At 37.3% G+C, this 26,003-nt stretch overlaps 1 protein-coding gene across 1 annotated transcript in view; it reads right to left on the bottom strand.

Moving 5' to 3' along the window:
* Positions 1-26,003, bottom strand: part of ascc3 (activating signal cointegrator 1 complex subunit 3) — a 376,011-nt gene that overhangs the window by 313,036 nt on the left and 36,972 nt on the right. The window contains exons 5-6 of the mRNA XM_007577033.2: positions 25,096-25,213; positions 649-850 (exon numbers count right to left, since the gene is read on the bottom strand). Of these exons, the coding sequence (XP_007577095.1) occupies positions 649-850; positions 25,096-25,213 (320 nt within the window). The remainder of the gene's footprint in view (positions 1-648; positions 851-25,095; positions 25,214-26,003) is intronic.

The raw sequence follows: 26,003 nt of genomic DNA, 5'->3' as shown, positions 1-26,003 counted from the left end.
AGAACCAGAGACTTTGCAGCAATGAGTACCTATTCCACTTTAATCACTCCTCATCCTAGTGGAAATGTTTACACCCATTCTGAGTAAAAATTAGCTTTGGGGGTCTGAAAGTTCTCAATTAAGTTTTTTGCAAAATACTGATAGCTCACAAGTATTATACATAACCTCTTTAAAATATTTAATTCAGCAGATACAAAAAAATGCTAAAATGGCTTTATGTTTCTGAATATAACCCTTCCCCCTCATCCATTATTCAAAAATAGATACTCCTGTCAATATTTGATGATTAATATAAAGACACATGTGAGAGGAATCTGAGGCTTACCTCTCCACTAATCTTCCTTCACACTGCACAGAATTTAACCAGGCTAAGTAATTAAAGAGATCACTGCTCCTTTTTGTCATCCACTGAAATTAAACTTTCAAGATGATCTTCCACAGGAAAGGACATGTGATAAGCTGCAGTCACGGTCATGTTGCTTTTTGACTGTTTTATTTTCTTAGTTGGATTTTTGTGAAGCTGAAGTTGTGCCATGAAAAATACATAATGTCTTATTTTTTGCCGACTCCTTGGAGCGAAAGCAGAAATGGACAGATTTAAGACAAAGACAACACAAAAGGGAGAGAGAAAGTTTGGAAGTGATATACCGCTGAGCTCTCATCTCTTTTGGGTCAAAGGCCAAGACAGCCTCTGAGAAGTCACCATCATCATTTCCTTTGGCTCTCTTTTTCTCTTTCTTTTCTTCTCGCCGGTAGATTTTCATCATTTGTTTCTCCTTCTCTGACTGAATGATCACCTGGCAACCGTAGGCAGGCTTCGTCATTTCACCACTGACCTTTCGGCTGACATCTGTGAAACAGAAAGACATTTGTGGAATGTATAGTAAGTTATAAAAAGCTTTACCTACACTTGACTTAATGCTGTATGACTTTAAATAAAGGTTCAAAAGAGACTACAACACTAGCCAAAAAAACACAGCAAAGCCTGAAACACGTTTTTCAGTATTGTATTATATACTTTGATATATCAACAAAATGGCACTCTGTTTAACATGACCTTCATGCAACAGGAATAACCTCAGCATCATTAAGTGTCAACAGCCAAAAGAAAATTCCGACTGATCACACAGGAGCTAAACCAAGATAATAAGACTGACTATTCTTCATTATCATTTCTCATTTCTAGCTCCAGTGAACATGGAGGTGGCAATGCATGGGTTAATGTTCCCCACTACAGTCTCTCCTGTTTTAGACACAACAGCTCAATAAAGGGTAGAATTGCTCTTGAAAACAGATGAGATCTGATGATTGCACCAGGGCCTGGGCTGATTGACTGAATGATTTCTTCTTTATCTCGTCTAGTGGCTCTACCTACAGCACAGCTCTCCACTCATTCTAACAGCTCTCCTCTTCCTGTCACTCTTAGCCTCCCTCCTATTACCTCTTCCACACCCAACCCCTTTAACTCTGCCACCCTCTATGCACCAATTCCTCTGTCTAAGCCATTCTCCATCCTAAGCGATTGCTCTCTCGGAGTACTAATGTGTCTTATTTTGTGTCTCTCACAAGGATTGCCTCCAAATGTGCAGGATTCTCATTTCCACAAGTGATCATGGTGGTATAATTGCAGTCAAGAGCACCACCAGGATAGTTCATGTTTGGTTACAAGCTGATTTGAAGGTGTTTTTAGCACATTTGAAGTTGTAGTCTAATTATGGGGTATTTTTACGATCAAATATCATATCATGAATATACAAATGTTCTACAAACTATGAAGGTTAGAAAGCTCTTAACCAGACTTTTCTTCACATTCCTATAGATGGAATGCTAAGCAACTTGACAACTTCTCACCAAGCATCTTGATTCTTAAAATATGACACCACCACCATGTTACGTCATCAGTGCAAATGACAGCTCCGATGATCTGGCCAAAACTGGCTTCCAGCTTCCAACTAAATACTCTGCTGCTTGTGGCCTTCATTTCCAGACACATGAATCTCTTGGTTGTTTCATGTACGTGGCTGAAAACTAAAGGGGACAGAGCCTTTCAGTCAGTGGCTCTAACACTGCAGCTTTGTTTTGTTGACTATATGAACATTTTTGAAAAGTCAACTGAAAACGGTTTTACTTTCACAGGATTTTATGTTATGATTTTATTGTGTTTATTGTAATGTTTTGTAGTACAGTGACTTGCGATTTTATGTCTTCGAAAAGCGCATTATAAATAACCTTCACTTATTAAGTCATAAACCGTCAAATACCGACCATTAGGGTTAATTTTCCCTGAAAGGAAAGCCTTGCCTTTAGACTCAACAGAATCTAAGTGAAAACTTCCAAATCACTACAAATTAATATATAACCTCCTGTCAACTGCTGCAAAGTAAATAAAACTGACACTGATCATCAACATTGCTTTCATAACAGTATCAATCTTATAAAACTTCTACTCCTATACAGGAAGGAAAATATCTGCTGTGTCCCCCTGAATGCCTACAGTCCCACTGCAAACTCACACCTCCTGGACGAGAATGTAGCAATAACCACTTATGATTGGAAAGAAAGAACAAAAAACAGCCGTGGTGCGGACTGGTCGTCTATCATGTTGTGTATTTCTCACAGTGTTAGCATGCAGCTGTTGATTAACACAAGGAAAATATTGTTAAATGTGAAGATGGCACCATGGTACCATGACTAATTCAAGGGAATAATGAATTATTACACAGGAATGGAGTGAAGCTTTGTACAGACACAAAAAACCTGATGCTCAATGCAAACCCCATAGGACATGACGTGTATAGATCTCTGAACACCTCATCTGATTAAAAAAAAACACATTAAGATTGTGAAACATATCTTAATGTTTGACTCGGTGATGTTTCACCCTATTTAACGCTTTAACAAATCAATCATTCTGACAGAAATTACCACAAAAAATGAGAGAGATTCTCATAACTATATACTTAACTATATATATTTTTTCTAATACACAGTAAAGCTTCTTTGCAGAAAAGCAAATAAAACAAAAACAAATTGCTTCATTAAAAAAAAAGAAATTACAAGAAAAACATCTAATGTCAAAGTGAAAACTCATTTATACTAAATAATGACAAATAAAACTATGTAACATAAAATTAGTGACTGAATAAATATTCACCACATTCAAGTTAGTATAAAATAAATTTACGTTTTTGGCTGCAATCACAGCATGGAGTATGTGTGGCCAGGTCTCAGACAGCACATCTGGGATCTCAAATATAAAAGAGTGTACAGCTGTCATGATGAAGTTTTGTAGTAGATTTGTACTACAAAACTTTGTAGTAGATTGTGTCACTGCACACAAGGTGTGCAGTGACACAATCAGGATTTGTGGTAAACTAGATGCAGCCTCGTGTGATATTTATCAGCCCCTAAATGCATATTTATATGCATGTTTATATGCATTTAGGGGCATAATATGCAAATTAGTTTTAATACCGAGTAAGCTCCCACTACCTGTTTGAATAATCATGGCAACAGCCTCTGCTTGAGTTTGTTTCCAACTACAGCTAATAACAGCATTTATTGAAAAGTTGCCTTTTACGGCGCACAAGGTCACCTTTACTAAAGAATAAAAGTAATGAAATTAAAAGCAAAATACTAGAAATAAAAAAAACAAAGAAAATAATTTAGAAATCAAAGATTAAATGCTTATTTCAACTGATGAGTTTTCAGCTAGAGAGTCCTTTATATTGAACCAGGAAATCAATTATACCACAGTATGAAGAAATAATATTGAAGCAGGTCCAGATTTAAAATGCCCACAAGTAACTATTTGTAGGCATTTTATTGATATAAAGTTGTTTATATTGTTGTTTAGGTGTTTTTTTTTATATATTAAATGGGTTATATTTTTGTTACTATGCTTTTGTAACAAGTGAATTTCCCCAATGTGGAATTATTAAAAGACTATTTTTTTCTATGTGTTAGGGACTTTTCCGATTGACATATAAGTTGCACATTTACAGAATGGAAATGCTTTTTGTTCATAAAGGCACACTGGTTTCCAGATGGTACCCTGATGGCTATATTAGTGCAGGGTGTACAGAAAATGGATGGACGGATGGAGCTGCAGAGTGGGGGAACCATGTGTATTTGAGCAATATACGACTGGTTAAATAATGACCGATATTCCCAAACCGTCAGAAATTTCCCACTAAAATTCTGAGTTTGCAAGGAATTCCAGCTTTGTGAGAACTACAGCTGGTAATGCATGGTTCCTTTGATTAAATTTGTAATGTGAAGGCAACTTTTGCAAAGAGCTCCAGAATGATGGTCTGCAGAACAAAGGACTTGGTTTACCAGAACAAAGGACTGGTAAACCAGTCCTTTGTTCTGCACGATGTGCTTCATAAAGAGGGTCTCGGCTCTCGGTTATTGAGAACCAAATGCTTCCTGGAGGTGTTCATCCTTTAAATTTTACATAGTCACTGAAGTTTGGCTGTGAAATTTGCACCAGTTTGACACTACAAAGCTTACCTAAAGTTGCTAGTGCTATAATCAAGCAACCTCCACTGCTAAGAGAGAAGTGCTAATATGAACGAGGCGACTGTTAATGTGAATTTAATATTCGGAAGCGTGTCCAACACAGACTGAAGAGTCCTGTCCAATTCCTCTGCCGCCATTGCTAAAACTACAGTTAGATTACAATTCTAAATGCAGGAAGACAATGGCCAGGCTAGGATAATATGAAGCAACTACACAGCAAATCCAGCAGGCCCAAATTAACTCTGTCAGATTTGATTTCAACACTTTTAAAGTGCCTATATAGGTCCACAACAGAAAGTGCTAATTTAACTGTTTTTGAAGAGTTGGGACTTTAACTCTAATCAAGTGTCAAATATCAAATCTGTTGGAGTTAGTCATTTAACACTGAGCAACACTAACTCGGTGTTAGATCTTAAATATCAACTCTCCCAGAGTATTTTTTAAATTCCCAAGAGTTATTTGTAAGTAATATTAAATAGGTATTTTATTTTTTAAAACTTTAAAGAATTCTTTGGAAAATAAACATTTAATAAAGAGGCAACGATTTTCTGAAATGCATTTATTTCAAAACATGCATCATAATTAGAAATACAACTCGCTTTCATTCACATATTGCTTATCAAAAAGTCTAACATATTTCAGCTGGTCAATGCAAAAAACAGTATGCTTAGTACATTTTTCTTCAATACAATATGCATGAAATTGTCCAAAGTACAAGGTGGAGAAAGTAAAGCCTACATCATATCATACATAAAAGTTTGTGTGATATGATATAGTAAATTTTCTTTTAACACAGGTAGACTGCTGGATATTACATGACAGGCCAGCCTGGTATTCAATGCCTTGTTTTCTTACCTAGTTTATATTTTTGTTGAATATCTAATAAGAGACAGGGTCTCTGCACTCCTCCAAAGAGCTGTCCATTCACAGATTGTCTTCGGGTTGTTGGGCTGTCCGTGTCTTTGGCTGGGGACACCAACGTGTCCCCAGCCAAAGACTGTACTGCATTGGACAGTCTTGAGTCTCCAAGTAAGACAGCCAATGTTGGTCTCTCATAACAAACAAAAACATAATGAAAAATGGAACAAAGGAATACATTCTTACTACAACTCAACTCTAACAACAAGTCTCAACTACAGAGATGTTGAGTTTCAGAGATAAACACTTGCATAACCATTTTTGGAGCAAAAATCTTGGAAGAAGCGACGGAGGGCTGAAGGGGTGAGAGGGATTTATGCTGACAACTGGTGATTCATCCTCACACAAACTCATCTTAATATCTACAAAAAAGGGAATAAAATTATTAAAAAATGCTGCAAAACGCATATAAAAAGGCACAACAACTGGAATAAATTATACCGGGTATTAGTGCAGAATATGCTTTCGTCATGAAAAAAGCCTTTTACAGTTTATTAAAGAAAAAAAATCAGGATCAGAAAGGTTGATAAATCTGACCAATATTCATGTAAAAGTTCAACATCATGAAAAAACATACTCCAGATTAATACAGATTTGTTCAAGTTACTCAAGAATTTGACTGAATGTTCACCTGCTGGATTTTGTTTCTCCAACACTTAAACTCCGCAAACATTCGGCATGCTAAACTAAATATGCTAACACCGAGCAATGTGGCGAACGTGACGTGATGTCTATCCTACAGGTTGGTTTCTACTCCAAATAATAGCAATGTCAACCATCTCAGAAAAAAATTACTTACCAAGTGTGGTGAACAACTCAGACAAGCAGAAAGCAAATTGTTCTAAAATGACTTGGCTTCTGTCGCTCCATTGGGAACCTGTGATCCAGAGTCAGTGAATTAACTCCTTCAGTGTTATAGCCGCTGTAAGAGTTCAGAATTAAGAAGTCAAGAGTTATTGACTCCATTTTAACACCTTCAGATTTGATACAGGAATACTTTGTTTTAACACTGGATTTTAACTACCAATATTATACACCCCAGTTACATAAACAGAATGTGGCTATTAGAATAAAATTAACTCTGCTTTTGCACAAAGTCTACTAACACCAAAACATTTAGCACTTTTGAATTTGCTTTGTAATAAACCACTCATCAAGTTCAGAAACCAAAATCCTTCCACAGGCGATGTCCTCCAGCAGTGCCAAAGCCACCATTGTTCCACCATTATGCACACCTTTCTGTTGCCAATTATGGACATGTGTGATTGTCTATGCACCTTGTCCTCCTTAATAATCATCAATCGTGACCTGTTTACAGTTAATCTACTAATCTGAACCCGTTTACTTCATCAGTGAGAATCAAAGTACCCCACACATAAAATGCATTTCAAGCACTTTGGCACACAGACCAATCCGCAATTACATCAATATGCAAGAAAGAAATTATATTTATATTTGAGTGAGGTTTTCCTATCATTTTATTTATATACTTGTGTGTTTGTGTCTGTCCCTGTAATGGTCCCTACATAGTAAGGACCATTTTTCCAACAAATACTATGTTGTGAGGATTGGCTGTTACTTACGAGGCCCAAAGCCTGGATCCCAAAAGATGTGCTACTGTTGGATTAGGTTTAGGCCTAAAGTGTGAATTGAGTTTAGGTTAGGTTAGATTAGGCATAACCTAATCAAAGTTAGGTTTTGAGTAAAGGTCAAGGTTAGGCTATAGAAATAAATGAAAAATGAATGGAAGTCAACGTAAAGTCTCTGTGAAGATAGAAAAAGACACTGTGATTGTGTGTAACCTGTATAAGATTAAATGTAGTTCAGTTTCATCTTCTAAGTTTAAACAATAAAACATTGAAATTACAAAAACAATGGGTCTGCTTCTCCTTGGGTTAAATAATTGAATGGAGTCAGATTTCATTGGATTTAAGTGAGTTTAAAGACTCCAACATATTTCATCCGAAGTGCCGAAATCAGTTCTCATTGATGTAGATACGTGCTGAAAATTATATAATTCTTTTCGCAAAGAGGAATCCACCTGCCAAGCTCCACACCAGGGCCAAGTCAAACTATGAGTGCAATGATGTCCAAAGAGTTCATTTATTAATTTGGTTTCACCTGACCAGCCTATTTTCTCCCACTTACTTATTTGTTTTGTGGGAGAAACTATACCTGATATTTTCTTCCTGAAACTCCTTGGGAGTAGTCTTTCTACTTTTGACCTGTCTATCAGAAATCCTATGAAGGGCTGCTGGTTAAGGCTGGTTAATCAGGAAAACATGTTCTTTCCCCATTTCCAGCTTATGGACCAACAGTGTTGGCCACTCTCAGTCTGTTTCGCAATAATAAGATTTTTTCTGTTGTCGTTAGGCCTCATTTCCTTTAAGTGTTATACCACTCTGCAACAATTTGGTAATTACAGTCATATGAAAAGGTTTGGGCATCCCTAAGATTCTTTATTACTTTCATTTCCAAATCTTTGGCTGTCTGGATCAGCAATTTCAGTTTGATATATCAAATAACTGATGGACATGGTAATATTTCAGCGGTGAAATTTTTTTTTTTTGATTAAAAAAATAAAGTGCAATATGAATGAAGACAAAATTTGACGTGCCTAGATTTGGACAACCTTGTCATTTCTGTTGATTTGAATAGCTTTAAACTTTTTAACACCGATTCACTGGAACATAAAATTGGCTTGGTATGCTCATTAAGACTTGAATGTCATAAGAAAATATATTTGAGGTGTCCAATTGCAAACTGTTCTCTGACAACTTGACAACATGGGGGGCTAAAAAACTCTCAAATTACCTGAAAAGAAAAATTGTTCAACTACACAATTTCGGGGAATTATATAAAAAGTTATCTCGACAATTTCAGCTGTCAGTTTCCACTGTGAAGAACAGTGTAAGGATATTGAAGATCACAGATGCGTTATTGTTAAGCCCAGAAGTGGCAAGCCAAGCAAATATCAGAAAGACAGCGAAGAAGGATGATGAGAACAGTCAAAGACATCACACAGACCGGCTCCAAGGACCTGTAACATAATCTTGCTGCAGATGAGGTCAATTTCCATAGTTCAACAATTCAGTTCATTTTGCATGAGGAGAAGTTAAATGGGAGAGTGATGATGCAGAAGCATTTTCTGCACACACGCCACTAACAAGCACGTGTGTGAGTTATCTAAAACCAACAGATGATATTTTTTGTACTAAAAAATGTCACGTTAACAGGAAATGTAAAACATTGTTACTGAAAGACATTGTTGACAATGCTTAAACATATAAGCATTGTCAAGTAATCAGCCAGTGGGTCTTAAAACATGATGCATGATGTAATGCTGGTCACATTTAGAGCTGACGCAAAGTAAAAATAAACTAAGCAACTAAGCGCACTGAATTGGGGCCCATAAATGTTAACATTTTAACAAAGACCCCAGATCTAGAATTTTAACGTTTGTTTATTGAGATTGACAGTGCTGTTAAATTTGATTTAAAGGTTTCAGTATAGATAAATTAAAAGATTTTAAATTGCTTAACATTTAAGCAGCAGTTCTCAGAGATTATTTTTTTAAAAACAGGAGACTAGCCCCATAGAGAAACATCTGAAACAAAGGGAAATTACGTTCCAACTGCATTTGATGTTCGCAAATTAGAGAAGCCTGCACGTTAATTGCCGGGTGGGCAGAAAGAAGGAAAAGAAAGTAGGAAGAAAAAAAGGATATAAAGAAGGAAAGAAAGAAGTATTTTTACTTCTAAAGTGACTGCTGGAAGTAGCTGTAAAGACAAACAGCTACTTCCAGTTGTAGAGGTAATGGGAGTGACAAAACTTCTGAGTAAAATGTCAGTTTTAAATTCACAAAGCCAGTAACCAACAAGTCAATATTCACAAGAGTTAGCATCTCTTCAGAGTAACTAACTCTAAAACAGGCTACTGAAAAACAAACCCCAACAACTAATAACTTGAAGTGATCAAAAATGCTTCAGAAACTAAACTACAATCAGATTGAGATAACAATCACTGATTGGATCATTTGAAAATGAAATGATACCTTGATGTGATGTTCCTAAAATGTTCATTCTGACAGAATGTGTCTCCACTCCCAGTAAAATGTGGAAAGGAGCCACTGAGAGAATCTGTTGTCTTGTAAAAATATGAATGCCAAGCTGTGAACTGCAATTTAAAAGCTAATCAGCAAGACACAGGCATTCCTTCTAAATCCCACTCTTACTCATGGCATGCAAATAGTAGAAAATTTAATCAGCCTTTTTTAACCCCTCGTGACTTTACCCTCAGTCGTCAAGGCAACACTAATCTCAAAGCTGTCTGCCACGTGAAATTTCTGAGGCTGATCTGGGTTCTTCAAAATTTCAACACCAGCTGAGTTTTAAAGTACCATATAAGCATAAATACAAATGCAACTGGTTCTCTTTGGTTTGAAACATAACAAAATAGCTAGTTATTCTGCTAGTTAAGTTGTCGACTAACAATTACAGAAACCATTTTACACATATTTAATACAGAAGAAAACATTTACAAGGTAAAGAGACGGTAAGGTGGAATGTGAAGCACTGTGGAGTCCTCTGGACTTCAAAAAGTGCAAAACATGTACAGACTGTTCAAGTACGATTTTACCAAACAGCAGACACCAGCCAGAAGTAACTGTCTTTAATGAGTCCTTGCTATTGAGATACAAATATTGAGGAGGCGGGGGTGCTTAATCACTTTGCTTCAACACTAATAAAAGCTAAGGAAAGAATGACAATAAATGCATGGTAAGGTAATTTTATTTATATAGCACATTTTCAGCAACAAGGCAATTCAAAGTGCTTTACATGAGTTAAAAGGAAATACAAACAAAATAAACCAAAGAAAAGAAAAAAGAGGAAAGAAAACTAATCTAATGTTCCAAAGCAGTAGTTCCCAAACTTTTTCTTCTGCGCCCCCCCCAGTGGTTTCCAAACATTTTCTGCCCCCCCCCCATGGATTACAAATGGCTGTCTGATTGAACAACGCGCGCACACGTGTGTGTGTGTGGGAGAGGGGGGATTCTTAGAGATTCCCTGTCTCTAAGAATGGGGGGGAGGGGGAATCGACTTTTTTGGGGACAAAATGAATGTACGCAGCTGAACATAGACAACAACATCGGTAGCCTACAGGCTACTTCTTAAGCTTAAGGTTCTGTATTGATATTAGCTAGTCATCTTTTAGCTAACATTACCTGCATCCAGCAGCTTTACACAACTCAGTCGGTTAGGTTGAGGGGAAAACTGTGAAAAGTTCTTTGCGCTTTGCTGGTTTGCTGGGTTAGGGTTCTAACAAACCTGCATAGCTCTGTACAGCATTCACGCCCCCCTGCAATGGCATACTTGTGAATACCGCATGCAGTATTGGGGATAGTTTGTCCTGGAATTTTGTTTAAAGAATTCAACAGGGAATCCATCTGGACCGGGAGCTTTGTTGCTTTGCATGCTTTTCATGGCAGCAACAATCTCTTCTATGGTTAGAGGCAGGTCAAGTTCCCTAGCAACATTTGGGTTTATCACAGGGAACTTGAGACTGTCAAGAAACTGATTCATTTCAGTGGGATCAGCTGGAAATTCAGATTTAAATAACAAGGAGTAAAATGACTGAAACAATGAATTAATAGTAGTGGGTTCCTGATGCAAAGTGCCGGACAAGTCCATTATCTGTGGGATCATATGCGAAGCTGCCCGACAATGAAGCTGATGAGCTAGAAGTCGGCTAGCCTTATCACCATGTTCATAATAAGTGGAGCGTGATCGTAAGAGAAGTTGCTCTGCATCATTGGTGGTGATAAGATCAAATTCAGTCATCAACCCGTTGTTTAAGTAAACTTTATGACGGGGAAACAGCAATTTGTTGATCCAGATTAGTAATATTAGCGCTAGGTTCTAGCAGTTTTGCTTTACACGTCGTATTCAAATGGGTGGAATATGAGATAATTTGTCCTCGTAAAAATGCTTTTAGTGATTCCCAAAGTAAAGAATATGAAATTGGATTTCTCTCATTCTGATTTATTACAATAAAATCATCAATTTGAGCTGCGATAAATGTGTTGAATCTTTCATCTGAAAGAAGTAAAGGGTTGAATCTCCAAGGTGTGACATACTGATGTTGAAAAGCAAACTTAATACCTAATGAAAGAGCAGCATGATCAGAAATGACAATGGGGTGATAATTAACAGCTAGAACATCTGGAATTAGCTTAGTGTCAACAAAAAAGTAATAAATACGAGAGAAAGACCGATGCAAGTGGGAAAAGAAAGAAAATTTATTGGTTTGGGGATTGTAAAATCTCCAAGGATCAATGCAACCATTTTTTGACATGAAATCTGAGAGTGATCTAGACATTAATGAAGGGACCAATCTGCACAGGTCAGACCAATCTAAATTGGGATCGATGACACAATTCATATCACCGCCTACTATAAGGAGATTATTATCTAAAGAGGGAAGACATTCAAATAGCTTACTCAAAGTTTGGAGATTCAAAATTGGGGGCATATATATTCACTAACAGAATTGGGACATGAAATAAAGTACCAGTGACAATTAAGTATCTGCCATTTTTATCCAATATAATTTTAGAAGCTGAAAACTGAATTGATTTACCAACTAAAATAGCACCCCCCCTGGCTTTAGAGTTGAAATCTGAATGAAATACATCAGAAACCCAAGGACATTTTAGCCTGACCTGATCTTTGGTGCGCATATGGATTTCCTGTAAAAACACTAGGTCGTCCTCGGCGTGTGGTCAGGGAAACAGAAAAGCGTGTGTCTCCAATCATGATCCGCTGCTGGGTCCTAGCTCAAACTGTGTCCACACAGTCCGAATGATAATGCAGGCGAACAACTCTCCAGGTCGCTCTCCAGTTTTTGGCTTCAGTTGGAGAGTAGGATCGACACAGTCCACTAAGGGCTCCTTCTCCAACTGAAAAGCTTCCTTAAGCAAAGTGAAAATGGCTGTAGATGAGGTGGAAAAATGCCTATCAGCCACAAATTGTTGCGGCAAGATCTGGCCTCCAGGTCATCACATTTATTGTCTAATCTTTTAAATCCGTAGACAGCTGTTCCACCTTAGCCTGTAGGGTAGTGATATTGTCTGTGCATGTAGAGCATGATGTCTCCAACTCGCCTACGGTGTCCTTCAAGGCGCGCACATCCAACTGAACGGATGTAATGTTGCTAGTTAATTCCGACTTAACTGCCAGGAGCTCGGCCTTTACACTCGGCAAGTTTTCAATAAGAGCTGCTTGGAGTTCGGTTTTGAAAATGAGTGTCATTTCAACCCAGAGTGCAGACAGCAACCCGATCTTAAAGGCCGAGGAAAGAGAACCGTCAGCGAGTTCCTCCAGGCGAGAAGGAGAATCACCACGAGGCGGAGATGTAGCATGAGAAACAGGCATCTGTCACTATGCTGACAATTTGGGTTTTGTAGGCATTTTGGTCGAGAAAAAAGCCAAAATTTGAGACAGGTGTTTAAAAGAACTTACTACAAAATTTAAATCTCTAGAAATACAGCACATGGAAAATAATAATGACCACACCCTACTACAAATAGGAGAAACAAGACAAGCCCTAAACTGTTTATATGAAGACCACATAGAGAAAAAAGCAAAATTTATTAAACAGAATTATTATGAAAATGGACTAAAATCAAAGAAATTTCTTGCCTGGAGAATACGTAAAGAAACAAATTAATAAATTTATACAGAAAATTAAAAATCCAACCGATAAAAAGACATACCGTTCTCTAAGAGACAATAAAAAAATCCTTTGAATTATACTACACTCATTTGTGCACCCAGCGTCACGCAGTAGATCCATCCTCAGTGAGGGCATTTCTTGCCTCACTGGATTTACCATCAATAGGAACAGATCAAAAGGATAGGCTTACACAACAAATAACTGAGGAGGAGATTCATAAAGCAATTTCAAAAATGAAAGGGAATAAGATGGCAGCTGAGGACAGCTACCCGGCAGAGTGGTATAGACACTTCCGAAAATTTTTCACTCCACTGCTTAAGGATTGCTTTAATCATGTACTTTCTAGAGGGGAAACACCACTATCTTGGAGAAGATCAGTGATCTCGGTGATTCCTAAGCCGGGTAAAAATAAAACAGAATGTGGTTCATACAAACCAATATCAGCTTTAAATACTGATTACAGGATATTTGCAACAATACTGGCTAAAAGGCTGGAAATAATAATCCCAGAAATTTCAGACACAGATCAGACCGGTTTTGTTCACAACAGGCAAACCCATGACAATGTAAGATGGGCTCTTCACCTCATAGATTGAATGAAAAACACAGAATCAATAGCTGTCAGTTTAGATGCAGAAAAGGTGTTTGACTCAGTGTGTTGGAACTATCTTTATTTAGCTTTGGAAAGATTTGGCTTTAAAAATCAAATTATAGGTTGCTTTCGGTCTCTGTATGAGTCACCCTCTGCTAGGATTAAGATTAATGGGATTTATCAAATACAATACAATTAGGAAGGGGCTGTCGCCAAGGTTGCCCTCTCAGCCCCACATTGTTTGAGCTTCTTATTGAGCCTCTAGCACAGGCCATCAGAGAACACAAGACGATTATGGGTGTAACCATTAAAGGCACAGTGCACAAGATATGCCTCTATGTTGATGATGTGCTCGTAATGCTAACTAGCCCGGAAGTCAGCCTACCTAATCTTCTTTCTTTATTCAAGACATTCGGCACTTACTCAGGGTATAAATCAAATCTACACAAAACAATTTCTCTCATTTAACTATCAACCGTCAGTAAGAATTCAGAAAATGTTCAGGTTCAAATGGCACAATACATCTATAAAATATCTGGGAGTTAAAATTCCTGCAGAGTTAGCCAACCTTTTTGAATGCAATTACATCCCACTGACAGTAGAGATTAGGGCAGATTTACAGCGTTGGTCATTATTACCCATGAATCCACATAATCGAATAGATAAAAGATGAACCTTTTAACAAGGGTTCTTTATCTTTTTCAGGCTCTGCCTACAAAAGGTACCCGACAAACAATTCCACGGCTGGGATAGAATAATCCCAAATTTTATCTGGACTAAACAAAAACCGAGAGTAAAATTCCAGACACTATAACGTCAAAAATAAGGGGTGGATGGGCTTTACCACACGCAGAGGGCTATTCCAGAGCAGCGCAAATGAGAGTGTTAGTTGGTTGGTATGACCCAACATGTGAAGCTAAATGGAAAGAGAGACTTGTCTTACAGTGATATACCTCTACAATCCTGGCTCGGAAATCATTATCTTATTAAAAAACATGCAGATTCTGACCTATCCACGATTGGGATAACGATACTTTTATCCTTATGGATAAAAGTATCGTTAGACATATGGCATGCAATATTAAAGCAAGTAAAAATTGAAAGAAGTGCTCGGATTTTAAGATGGCCTGCTTATGATAGAGATTTTCTCCCTGCAAGAATGGATAAGAGATTTACACAGTGGTCACAAAAAGGTATAACAAGTTACTGGAAAATTACAAGCAATAGTGAATTAAAAAGTTTTAAACATAAATTACTGATTTAAACTGTTGAATGGGTTCAAAGCGCAATAAGTTTGTACGCTGCATAATTAGACCATGTACTGGTGTCACACCAGGAATTAAAATCAAGAAGCGTGAATCTTAAATGACTCCAGAAAAACTTTAGTGGACGAGTGTGCATGACTTAAAATAGTTGAAGGATTATTGTAACAAAGCCAGAGCTCTTCCCTCTAATCTCCAACTTACCTTGAATAAAGATTAGAAGATAGCTGTGGCAATGATAAATTAACCATTGGTGTTATCTTTTCACAAATATCACTAAAAATATCTAGCACCTATGCTGAGCACATAAAGGATAGGACAAACAAAAGAAGGAAAGCATTGAAATAGAATGCTTGCGAAAATCATACAACAGTGTGTATTTGTGTCACCAAGTCAAGCAGCCCAATTCATGCATTCTATAAGTTTTTTGTCACATATCATGTTGCATGACCCATGGTATTCCCCCAATGTATTATGCTCAGCCTGCCCCCACCAGGCTAAGCATTCCTTGTTTTTATTTACAGGGCTTAAAGTAAAAAAAAATCCTGAGCCTGAAAACTTATAGTGGTGATAGAAATTAACTATAGCGTTGCTATTGCCACAGTTTAATAAAAAGTGTCTTTGAATAGTGCAAACAATTGCTTCTAACAATACAATTAACAAGCTAAACACTCAAACTTAAATAAGACTTCAGTACATTTCAACTCAAAACAAAATATAACATGTCTGTGCCCTAAAGGTTTGCCTTACAGGCAAACATCCCTCAACATTAAATAAGAGTCCTTTCAGTCAATGTTTTTGCAAGTAATTGCAAAATCAGTTTCTCAACCTTTTTTGGGCCAGCGCCCCCATATCCCATATCCAGGTCCCTCACTGCCCCCCAACAAAGAATTTGTAGGCTACTTTGCACTGACTATTATTTTATTATTACTATTACTATCACCATTGTAGATGTTTTGATTTTTATGCTTGTTTCTGTATTTATCATCAAGATAATTTCCTAGAGAACAAAAAAGCAATGTGAGTAGGAATAATTTTCACAGGTGTCTACAAAAAATTTAATGAACATTCAACTTAAAATCTGTAGGCCTAACAGCAGCCAATCAGAGTGGAAAATATATTCTTGTTCTTTGTCATTTTCTAGTTGTTAAATATTCCACAAAATGACCAGATAAAAGATGAACAACATGACAGTTTAAACTTTGAACTATTTGCAAAACGACTGAGCTCTGCAGCATTAAAACATGGATAGAACTGTAACTACATTAATCATAGCTCTTCTTCTCTTCAGTGTTTCTGTCGGTTTCTGGTGGCGCAGCTCTGTGCTGCCTTCAGGAGAATGGGACATCAGAGAATCATCCATAAAATTTCACCCACATGGCATTTACTGCATAAACCAGAGCTTTCAGTGGAAAAACAAAAGATCCAGATCCTTTTAATGCCATACAAATATGAGACAGAAACATGGATTATATCTTCATATAGACCTGTCTATTGATTTATAGATTNACCGAGAGTAAAATTCCAGACACTATAACGTCAAAAATAAGGGGTGGATGGGCTTTACCACACGCAGAGGGCTATTCCAGAGCAGCGCAAATGAGAGTGTTAGTTGGTTGGTATGACCCAACATGTGAAGCTAAATGGAAAGAGAGACTTGTCTTACAGTGATATACCTCTACAATCCTGGCTCGGAAATCATTATCTTATTAAAAAACATGCAGATTCTGACCTATCCACGATTGGGATAACGATACTTTTATCCTTATGGATAAAAGTATCGTTAGACATATGGCATGCAATATTAAAGCAAGTAAAAATTGAAAGAAGTGCTCGGATTTTAAGATGGCCTGCTTATGATAGAGATTTTCTCCCTGCAAGAATGGATAAGAGATTTACACAGTGGTCACAAAAAGGTATAACAAGTTACTGGAAAATTACAAGCAATAGTGAATTAAAAAGTTTTAAACATAAATTACTGATTTAAACTGTTGAATGGGTTCAAAGCGCAATAAGTTTGTACGCTGCATAATTAGACCATGTACTGGTGTCACACCAGGAATTAAAATCAAGAAGCATGAATCTTAAATGACTCCAGAAAAACTTTAGTGGACGAGTGTGCATGACTTAAAATAGTTGAAGGATTATTGTGACAAAGCCAGAGCTCTTCCCTCTAATCTCCAACTTACCTTGAATAAAGATTAGAAGATAGCTGTGGCAATGATAAATTAACCATTAGATATTGGTGTTATCTTTTCACAAATATCACTAAAAATATCTAGCACCTATGCTGAGCACATAAAGGATAGGACAAACAAAAGAAGGAAAGCATTGAAATAGAATGCTTGCGAAAATCATACAACAGTGTGTATTTGTGTCACCAAGTCAAGCAGCCCAATTCATGCATTCTATAAGTTTTTTGTCACATATAATGTTGCATGACCCATGGTATCCCCTAATGTATTATGCTCAGCATTCCTTGTTTTTATTTACAGGGCTTAAAGTTAAAAAAAAATCCTGAGCCTGAAAACTTATAGTGGTGATAGAAATTAACTATAGCGTTGCTATTGCCACAGTTTAATAAAAAGTGTCTTTGAATAGTGCAAACAATTGCTTCTAACAATACTAATCGTCATGTGTTTCACATCATGTGTTGATTTTTCACTGTTCAGCGTCGGATTCTCTGTTTTTATGCCATAATTCACATCTAGTTCGTCGCTCCGTTTTATGTCCCGCTTCTCCTGTTTCAGAGTTTTGCGTAATGTGCGCGTCGTTTTTTTTGTTTTTTTTTACCCCATAAGGTGCAGGGCGTATCGATGGGGAAAAGACAGACTGACATAAACCTTTTAAAACAACGGAAACAATTTCGGTATTCTGATTATTGAAATTTAAAAGTGTTGTGGCAGTACCGTTGTTCTATCACACCCGTTTTATACCGGACCACTTACAGCACCGGTGTTAACGCTATAAAATGAACGCTCTCTATCGTGGTATCACCATGGAGGGATTTCTTTATTTAAATGGGTTCATTTTTCAGAGGGATACAAAGTGAGGGTATCGTGATTTTAGTAATTACATGTTTATAAGAGCGATTTTCTGTTGTCCTTCCATGGAAGCGGGCAGCATCCAGACGGAAATACAACACTTTTTAATATAAGTTGCTGTTTTGACATGATCACAGAACTGCCAAAACATATGTACAAAAATCCTCAATAAAACATAAAATATTTGAAAATCAGACACCAGACAAAGTGAATCACAGCAACGTCATGAGCCGGTGTAATACTGAACTGATGCTGTGAAGCTACCAGTAGCAGCAGAACGGAGCAGCGCCAAGAAGCTACAAACACTGAACAGAAGAAGAAGAGCTGCCATTGATACAGTTGCAGCCAGGCATGATTTAATGTTACACAATGCAGTTTTAGGAAGTTGCTCAAAGTCTAAACTGGTATTGATGTGATTGTAAGGTGTAAAGTTTACCTTCGACCAAACGCCCCCCAAAGAAATCAAAGCGCCTCCCTTTTGTAAAAATTTCTGCCAACTTCCCACCTTGTCCCCTTTCCTCTAGCCATGCCCGGCGCCACCTGTTTTTAATTCCTTTCTCAAGTAAATGTGTTTCTTTACTGGGTGAGACAAACTCCATCTTCTTTCATATCGCATTTGATTTAACCGCCGAACTGATCGCATGCGCTTCTTCTCTACAAACCGTCTTACAGTCATTGGTCAAGAACACGGGAGCTAGAATTCTGATTGGCAGACATCTTTGTCTATTATCTATAGCTTAGTTGAGGCAGGCCATTTGGTCCAATGCTCACTTTGCTTGAAAAGCCAGAAGTCTGGCCCCCAGACGGAGCACTTTAAGCCCTGTATTTAACAAAAAAAAAAAAAAAAANAATAGAATGCTTGCGAAAATCATACAACAGTGTGTATTTGTGTCACCAAGTCAAGCAGCCCAATTCATGCATTCTATAAGTTTTTTGTCACATATCATGTTGCATGACCCATGGTATTCCCCCAATGTATTATGCTCAGCCTGCCCCCACCAGGCTAAGCATTCCTTGTTTTTATTTACAGGGCTTAAAGTAAAAAAAAATCCTGAGCCTGAAAACTTATAGTAGTGATAGAAATTAACTATACTGTTGCTATTGCCACAGTTTAATAAAAAGTGTCTTTGAATAGTGCAAACAATTGCTTCTAACAATACAATTAACAAGCTAAACACTCAAACTTAAATAAGACTTCAGTACATTTCAACTCAAAACAAAATATAACATGTCTGTGCCCTAAAGGTTTGCCTTACAGGCAAACATCCCTCAACATTAAATAAGAGTCCTTTCAGTCAATGTTTTTGCAAGTAATTGCAAAATCAGTTTCTCAACCTTTTTTGGGCCAGCGCCCCCATATCCCATATCCAGGTCCCTCACTGCCCCCCAACAAAGAATTTGTAGGCTACTTTGCACTGACTATTATTTTATTATTACTATTACTATCACCATTGTAGATGTTTTGATTTTTATGCTTGTTTCTGTATTTATCATCAAGATAATTTCCTAGAGAACAAAAAAGCAATGTGAGTAGGAATAATTTTCACAGGTGTCTACAAAAAATTTAATGAACATTCAACTTAAAATCTGTAGGCCTAACAGCAGCCAATCAGAGTGGAAAATATATTCTTGTTCTTTGTCATTTTCTAGTTGTTAAATATTCCACAAAATGACCAGATAAAAGATGAACAACATGACAGTTTAAACTTTGAACTATTTGCAAAACGACTGAGCTCTGCAGCATTAAAACATGGATAGAACTGTAACTACATTAATCATAGCTCTTCTTCTCTTCAGTGTTTCTGTCGGTTTCTGGTGGCGCAGCTCTGTGCTGCCTTCAGGAGAATGGGACATCAGAGAATCATCCATAAAATTTCACCCACATGGCATTTACTGCATAAACCAGAGCTTTCAGTGGAAAAACAAAAGTTCCAGATCCTTTTAATGCCGTACAAATATGAGACAAAACATGGATTATATCTTTATATAGACCTGTCTATTGATTTATAGATTAATAGTTTTACTGGACAGAAATTACAAAGAACAAATCTGGTTCTTAATCAAATCCTAATGAGTTAAATTGAAAGTGTTATGGAGTCATCAGCCTCATGACATTAACACTGACATGAAAAATAATATTGAAGAAATAAATACATCAAATCTAATTATAAACATAAGTGATAAGTTATTTACTGTTATGGTCTGTAAGATATATTTATTCTCAGTATTAGATGTGGTCTCAACAAACCCATGGCACTTCAACTATATTATTTTACCTTTTAACTGGAAATACTGCGTTTATTCTTGCCATACAGTCCTCTGTATTAAGTATTATTCGAAAGGTCGTGCAATGCCAGTTTATTCCTCTGTATTTACTTTAGTTTCTTAGTTTATTCTTGCATTTTGTTCTTCATTCATTTCCATTTAGTTTCCTTTGATTAGTATTATCCTCTCTTGGTTTATTGCTATGTCCACTTTAGTTTCTTTCCTGTTGCTAGATTTATTTTATCGTTTATTGACCATCAGTAATCTTCACACATCACCTGCTGCGCCGCATAATCGTCATGTTTCACATTATGTGTTGATTTTTCACTGTTCAGCGTCGGATTCTCTGTTTTTATGCCATAATTCACATCTAGTTCGTCGCTCTGTTTTTTATGTCCCGCTTCTCCTGTTTCAGAGTTTTGCGCAATGTGGGGGGGGGAGCGTATCGATGGGGAAAAGGCAGACTGACATAAACCTTTTAAAACAACGGAAACAATTTCGGTATTGTTGTGATTATTGAAATTCGCTATAAAATGAACGCCCTCTATCGTGGTATCACTATGGAGGGATTTCTTTATTTAAATGGGTTCATTTTTCAGAGGGATACAAAGTGAGGGTATCATGATTTTAGTAATTACATGTTTATAAGAGCGATTTTCTGTTGTCCTTCCATGGAAGCGGGCAGCTTTCAAACGGAATAAAAACACTTTTTAATATAAGTTCCTGCTTTGACATGATCACAGAACTGCCAAAACATATGTACAAAAACCCTCAATAAAACATAAAATATTTGAAAATCAGACACCAGACAAAGTGAATCACAGCACTGTCATCAGCCGGTGTAATGCTGAACTGATGCTGTGAAGCTACTAGTAGCAGGAGCGGAGCTGTGCCAAAAGCTACAAACACTGAACAGAAGGAGAGCTGCCATTGATACAGTTGCAGCCAGGCATGATTTAATGTTACACAATGCAGTTTTAGGAAGTTGCTCAAAGTCTAAACTGGTATTGTTGCGATTGTAAGGTGTAAAGTTTACCTTCGACCAAAGGAATCCCAGCGCCCCCCTATTGTAAAAATTTCTGCCAACTTCCCACCTTGTCCCCTTTCCTCTAGCCATGCCCGGCGCCACTTGTTTTTAAATTCCTTTCTCAAGTAAACGTGTTTCTTTACCGGGTGAGACAAAGTCCATCTTCTTTCATATCGCATTTGATTTAACCGCCGAACCGATCGCATGCGCTTCTTCTCTACAAACCGTCTGACAGTCATTGGTCAAGAACACGGGAGCTAGAATTCTGATTGGCAGACATCTTTGTCTATTATCTATAGCTTAGTTGAGGTGGGCCGTTTGGTCCAATGCTCACTTTGCTTGAAAAGCCGGAAGTCTGGCCCCCAGACGGAGCTCTTTAAGCCCGGAGATTACAGTTTGGTTGAGGCGGACCATTTAGATTGGTTGAGGTGGACCGTTTGGTCAAAAGCCGGAAATCCGGCCCCCGGCCGGAGCACTTTAAGCCCTGTATTTAACAAAAAAAAAAAAAAAAAAAAAAAACACTGACTAAAATATTTTTTAATACATCAGTAACCAGCCTGCCTTGTAGTCGCGCAGTTGGTATGACCCAACAGTTTTTTTGTGTGTGTTTTTTTTCAGGGCCATAATGCTTCAAACTGAGCCATATCAAATGCCTTCTCTACCTCCAGTCAGGCAGAGTTGCTCTGCGCATCCATGAGGAGACCAGAAAAACTCCTAGTCCAAAATAAATATTCTCTGTGGTGTTTATTACAAACTCAACAGTCAAGACATGGAAAAGCTTGGCCTCTGCTAGTGCCACATTAACTAAATCATCCTGTTTATCCCTCTGTATTCCAACACAGGGATGAGCAGTGTTGAAATACAGTGTAGTTCCTCAATGAGGGCTGGTCCAATGTTGTGTGAGGTCTTGAACTCCTGCTAAGAATATCAGCATCACTAATAGGGTTTCAGTATAGATTTGATGTAACCTGGGAGAGGAGAGTGGGGGCTAGTTTAATTGGTCAAGCTGAAAACCAATCAGTGAAAAATGTAACTTGCTGAGATAAATATATCTTCACAAATATATTATTTGTTAAACAGAGCTAAAACTCAAAGATTAAACTCAGTATCAGATTGTAGCTATGGTAATAAAACAATCTATAAAGACTAAAGGTGTGCCGATCGATCGGCCACCGATTATAATCAGCCGATTTCCGTGAAAAAGTGTATGATCGGTGATCGCCGATCACGGTCTCTTGTTGCCGATCACCAAAATGATCACCTGTATCTCACTTCTCAGCCTGCATGTGCAGCTGATCTCCTTTTCCCTTCACACAGCGCAAGCGCGCGGCAACAAGTGTGTAACTATAATGCTGAGTGTGAATGGGGAAGTTTGCATGTTGTGGCGGAAAATTACCTCTGAAAATTACACAACGAATATAATATGACATTTAAAAAACAAGAACTTGACGGAGTTTGGCTACATCGAGGCTCAAAGCAAGGAAAAATTGACATCTGGAGCGGCCAGATAGCAAGTAAAGCAGTGCACAACTACTAACACCCAGATTAGCTTGATGGTCAGAAAGTTAAACAAATAACCCAAAAAATAATTTACGTTTTTGAGCTAGCGGTCAAAGACGCTGGTTCTGCTCTCGCTGTTGAATTGTTGCTATGCACTACTGGTAGTAATATTTCACATAATACATAGCGCCGTTTCTGCTCCACCCAGAAAGTCTGCTTAAAGCTGCAGCATGTAACGTAAACAACAACAACAACAAAGATTTCACATATTAAAACTTTCGCTATGTCCAAACATGAGAGATAATTTTTGAAAAAATAAAAAATAATAATAATCAATCTCCTTTCCCTCCTCCTGTGTTCTGCAGAATTACTCTGCTCAGTCAGAAACAACCAATCAGAATCAGCAGTAATCAACTAGCCATGCTATCAGGAAGGATTGATTCAGTAACCCATGATTATTTATTTTGATGCAACCTGCATTTGACTTTGAATGAATGTTTCCCTCTTTTGCTAGACATTATTTGATATTGGCAGTGTTTTGAGACTTATTTGACTCGTGTATAATTTAGGGTACAGAGAACCCTAAATTCTCTGTACCTAAATTCTCAACCCTAAATGTTGTTTAACTGGTTGCAACATTTAACAGTTGTTCTTTTGACTGAGTAGCTGCTGTATTGTGCCTGCAAGTATGTTGCATGTTTATGTTAATTAGGTGAATTTATTAAATTGTTTTAATTTTGCCAGATCACATAGTATAATTTATAATTAACGCAAAAAATAAACAGTCAATCCAGGCGATCGGCAGAGATCGGCCTCATGGGTGATCGGTATCGGAATCGGCAGCAAAAAACCTGATCGGAGCATCCCTAATAAAGATTGTTCTTTGCACTTTTACAAAGTAAAAATACCAGCTCCAAAATATTTTGTCTATGCTAAAACCATTAAATAAAAATTAACAGCATTGTCATTCTAAATAAACAAATGTTAAAATTCTACATCTGTGGTGTGGGTTAAAATGTTAGCATTTATAATGGTCCTTTGAAGGCCTGGGTGCTTTAGGAAGCTGTTCAGTTCATTTATGCCTTGGGTTGGCTCTAAATGTAACCAGGATTACATTGTGTTTTAAGATTCACTGGCTGGTTTGTTATTTTTAAGATGGATAACACAATCTGCACCATAATCAGTGAGTCATTTATAAACCTAGTTCAATATGTCTTCTGCAAGGTAAGAAACAGGAACGTGTTGGTGGTTGGTACTGAATGTCCTGTGGCAGATGGCTCTTTCTATGCCTAATCATAAGTGCAAAAGTAGAGCATAGTGAGGAAGCATAATGACTGGTAACCTGCAAGTTAGAACTTAATGCTATTTTGAACTTTGCTCTGCTTTTTCATTATACTGAAATACATAAAAGGGTATTATTTACAGTTTCAATCCCCTCCAAACCTTGTCTGTATTTATTCCATCCACATGTATAGTATCTTGCCATTCAGATAATGTCAGTGCTGGACTTCATCTATTATTTTAAAACGGAATCCTCATCAGTAACTGAGAATGAATTTATATTATGTTATTATTATTAGGGTATTTTTTTTTGATAATCAAGTGATGCCCTAGTTTACTCATTTTTGGCTAAAATACTAGTCTTATTATTAAATGCCCTAATCAATCATATATAGTCATTCACAGACATAACTAGACTCCTGTTGCACAATAGAATGGAATAGAAATAGCCTTTATTGTCCCCAAGTGGGAAAATTCAGTTGGCTTGGAGGATTAGTGCAATTGGCTTGTGCCAAATTTCCACTGAAACTACTTTAAAAAAAGATTTTAAAAAACAAACAAACAAAAAATAGGACAACACCCTTTCCAAATGTTTTGTGAAGTTTAAAGAGATCTCCAAGGTCAGCTCTAATTGTTATGAAAACCAAACAATGACTTACACATGCTTCTATTGTGCAAATACAGAAGAGTATGAAGATTGAACTTATAGTCTAAGCAGTCACGTTTGGTCATAAAACATCACCTCTATCCTACATAAAATAAACATCTAGGATGGCAGTAGGTGGAATTCATGCCATACAAGGCAGGCTTCGAAGTAAAAATTAAATTCACTCAAGATGACTGAAATGACAGGAAATGTGTCAGTACCACATGTGCATCAGTATAGGAGAAAAAGTTCATGCAAACCGTAAAAACAGATCAGATCCCAAAACTGCCATGTTGTCTCACCTGGTAGATATCCTGTCTTTTCATTTGGGAGGGAAAGAAAGGAGTCAACAATAGTTGTTCTGCTCTGCAGGAGGGTGGATATCATCTCTAGGCCCTCTGGTCCCAGCAGTTCAAACAGCTGAGGGAAAATAGAGATAGAAGGGGTGTTACACTCTGTAGCCACACGCATCAAAACATGTAAACACATCCAATGGTGACCAACAACCAACACAGTGCTTCTGCCAAGGCTGAACACCTGGTAATTACCATCCGTCTGATGCAGAATATGCTCCGCTGGTTAGCCTCACAAACATGGCCACCTGGCACTTAGAGACTCACAGAAAAACAACAACAAATCCTGCACAGAGTCACAGCAATAATCTAAATACTCAGCAAAGTTTCTTTGCTGAGTATTTAGATTATTGCTGTGGTAACACTTTATTAGAAGGGGTGTGCATAAGACTGACATGACACTGTCATAAACATAAAGAAGTCTTTATGAATGTTTATGACAGTTGTCATGAAGTGTCATTCGGTAAATAATGACACCTTTAATGTAAAGTTGCTCTAAAAGTTGCATTGAAAGTCCATTAAAATGCCATCTTTGCATTAAAAGTGTCATTATTCATTATTTACAAAATCATGCAAAGTTGGCACTTTTGATGCAACTTTTAGAGCAACTTTGTATTAAAAGTGTCATTATTTACCGAATGACACTTCATGACAACTGTCATACACATTCATAAAGACTTCTTTATGTTCATGACAGGTGTTATGTCATGTTTATGACAGTGTCATGTCAGTCTTATGCACACCCCTTCAAATAAAGTGTTACTGAAACTCTGTTCATTCTACTTAAAGGACAGTTAATGTGAATGTGTATAGTTTATACCTGGAAATGTTTCCTTGGGTTACTTTCAAAACTTAGT

This window comes from Poecilia formosa, unplaced genomic scaffold, assembly GCF_000485575.1.
Source record: "Poecilia formosa unplaced genomic scaffold, Poecilia_formosa-5.1.2 Scaffold425, whole genome shotgun sequence".
Lineage (NCBI taxonomy): Eukaryota > Metazoa > Chordata > Actinopteri > Cyprinodontiformes > Poeciliidae > Poecilia > Poecilia formosa.
This window is presented reverse-complemented; position numbering and strand designations above follow the sequence as displayed.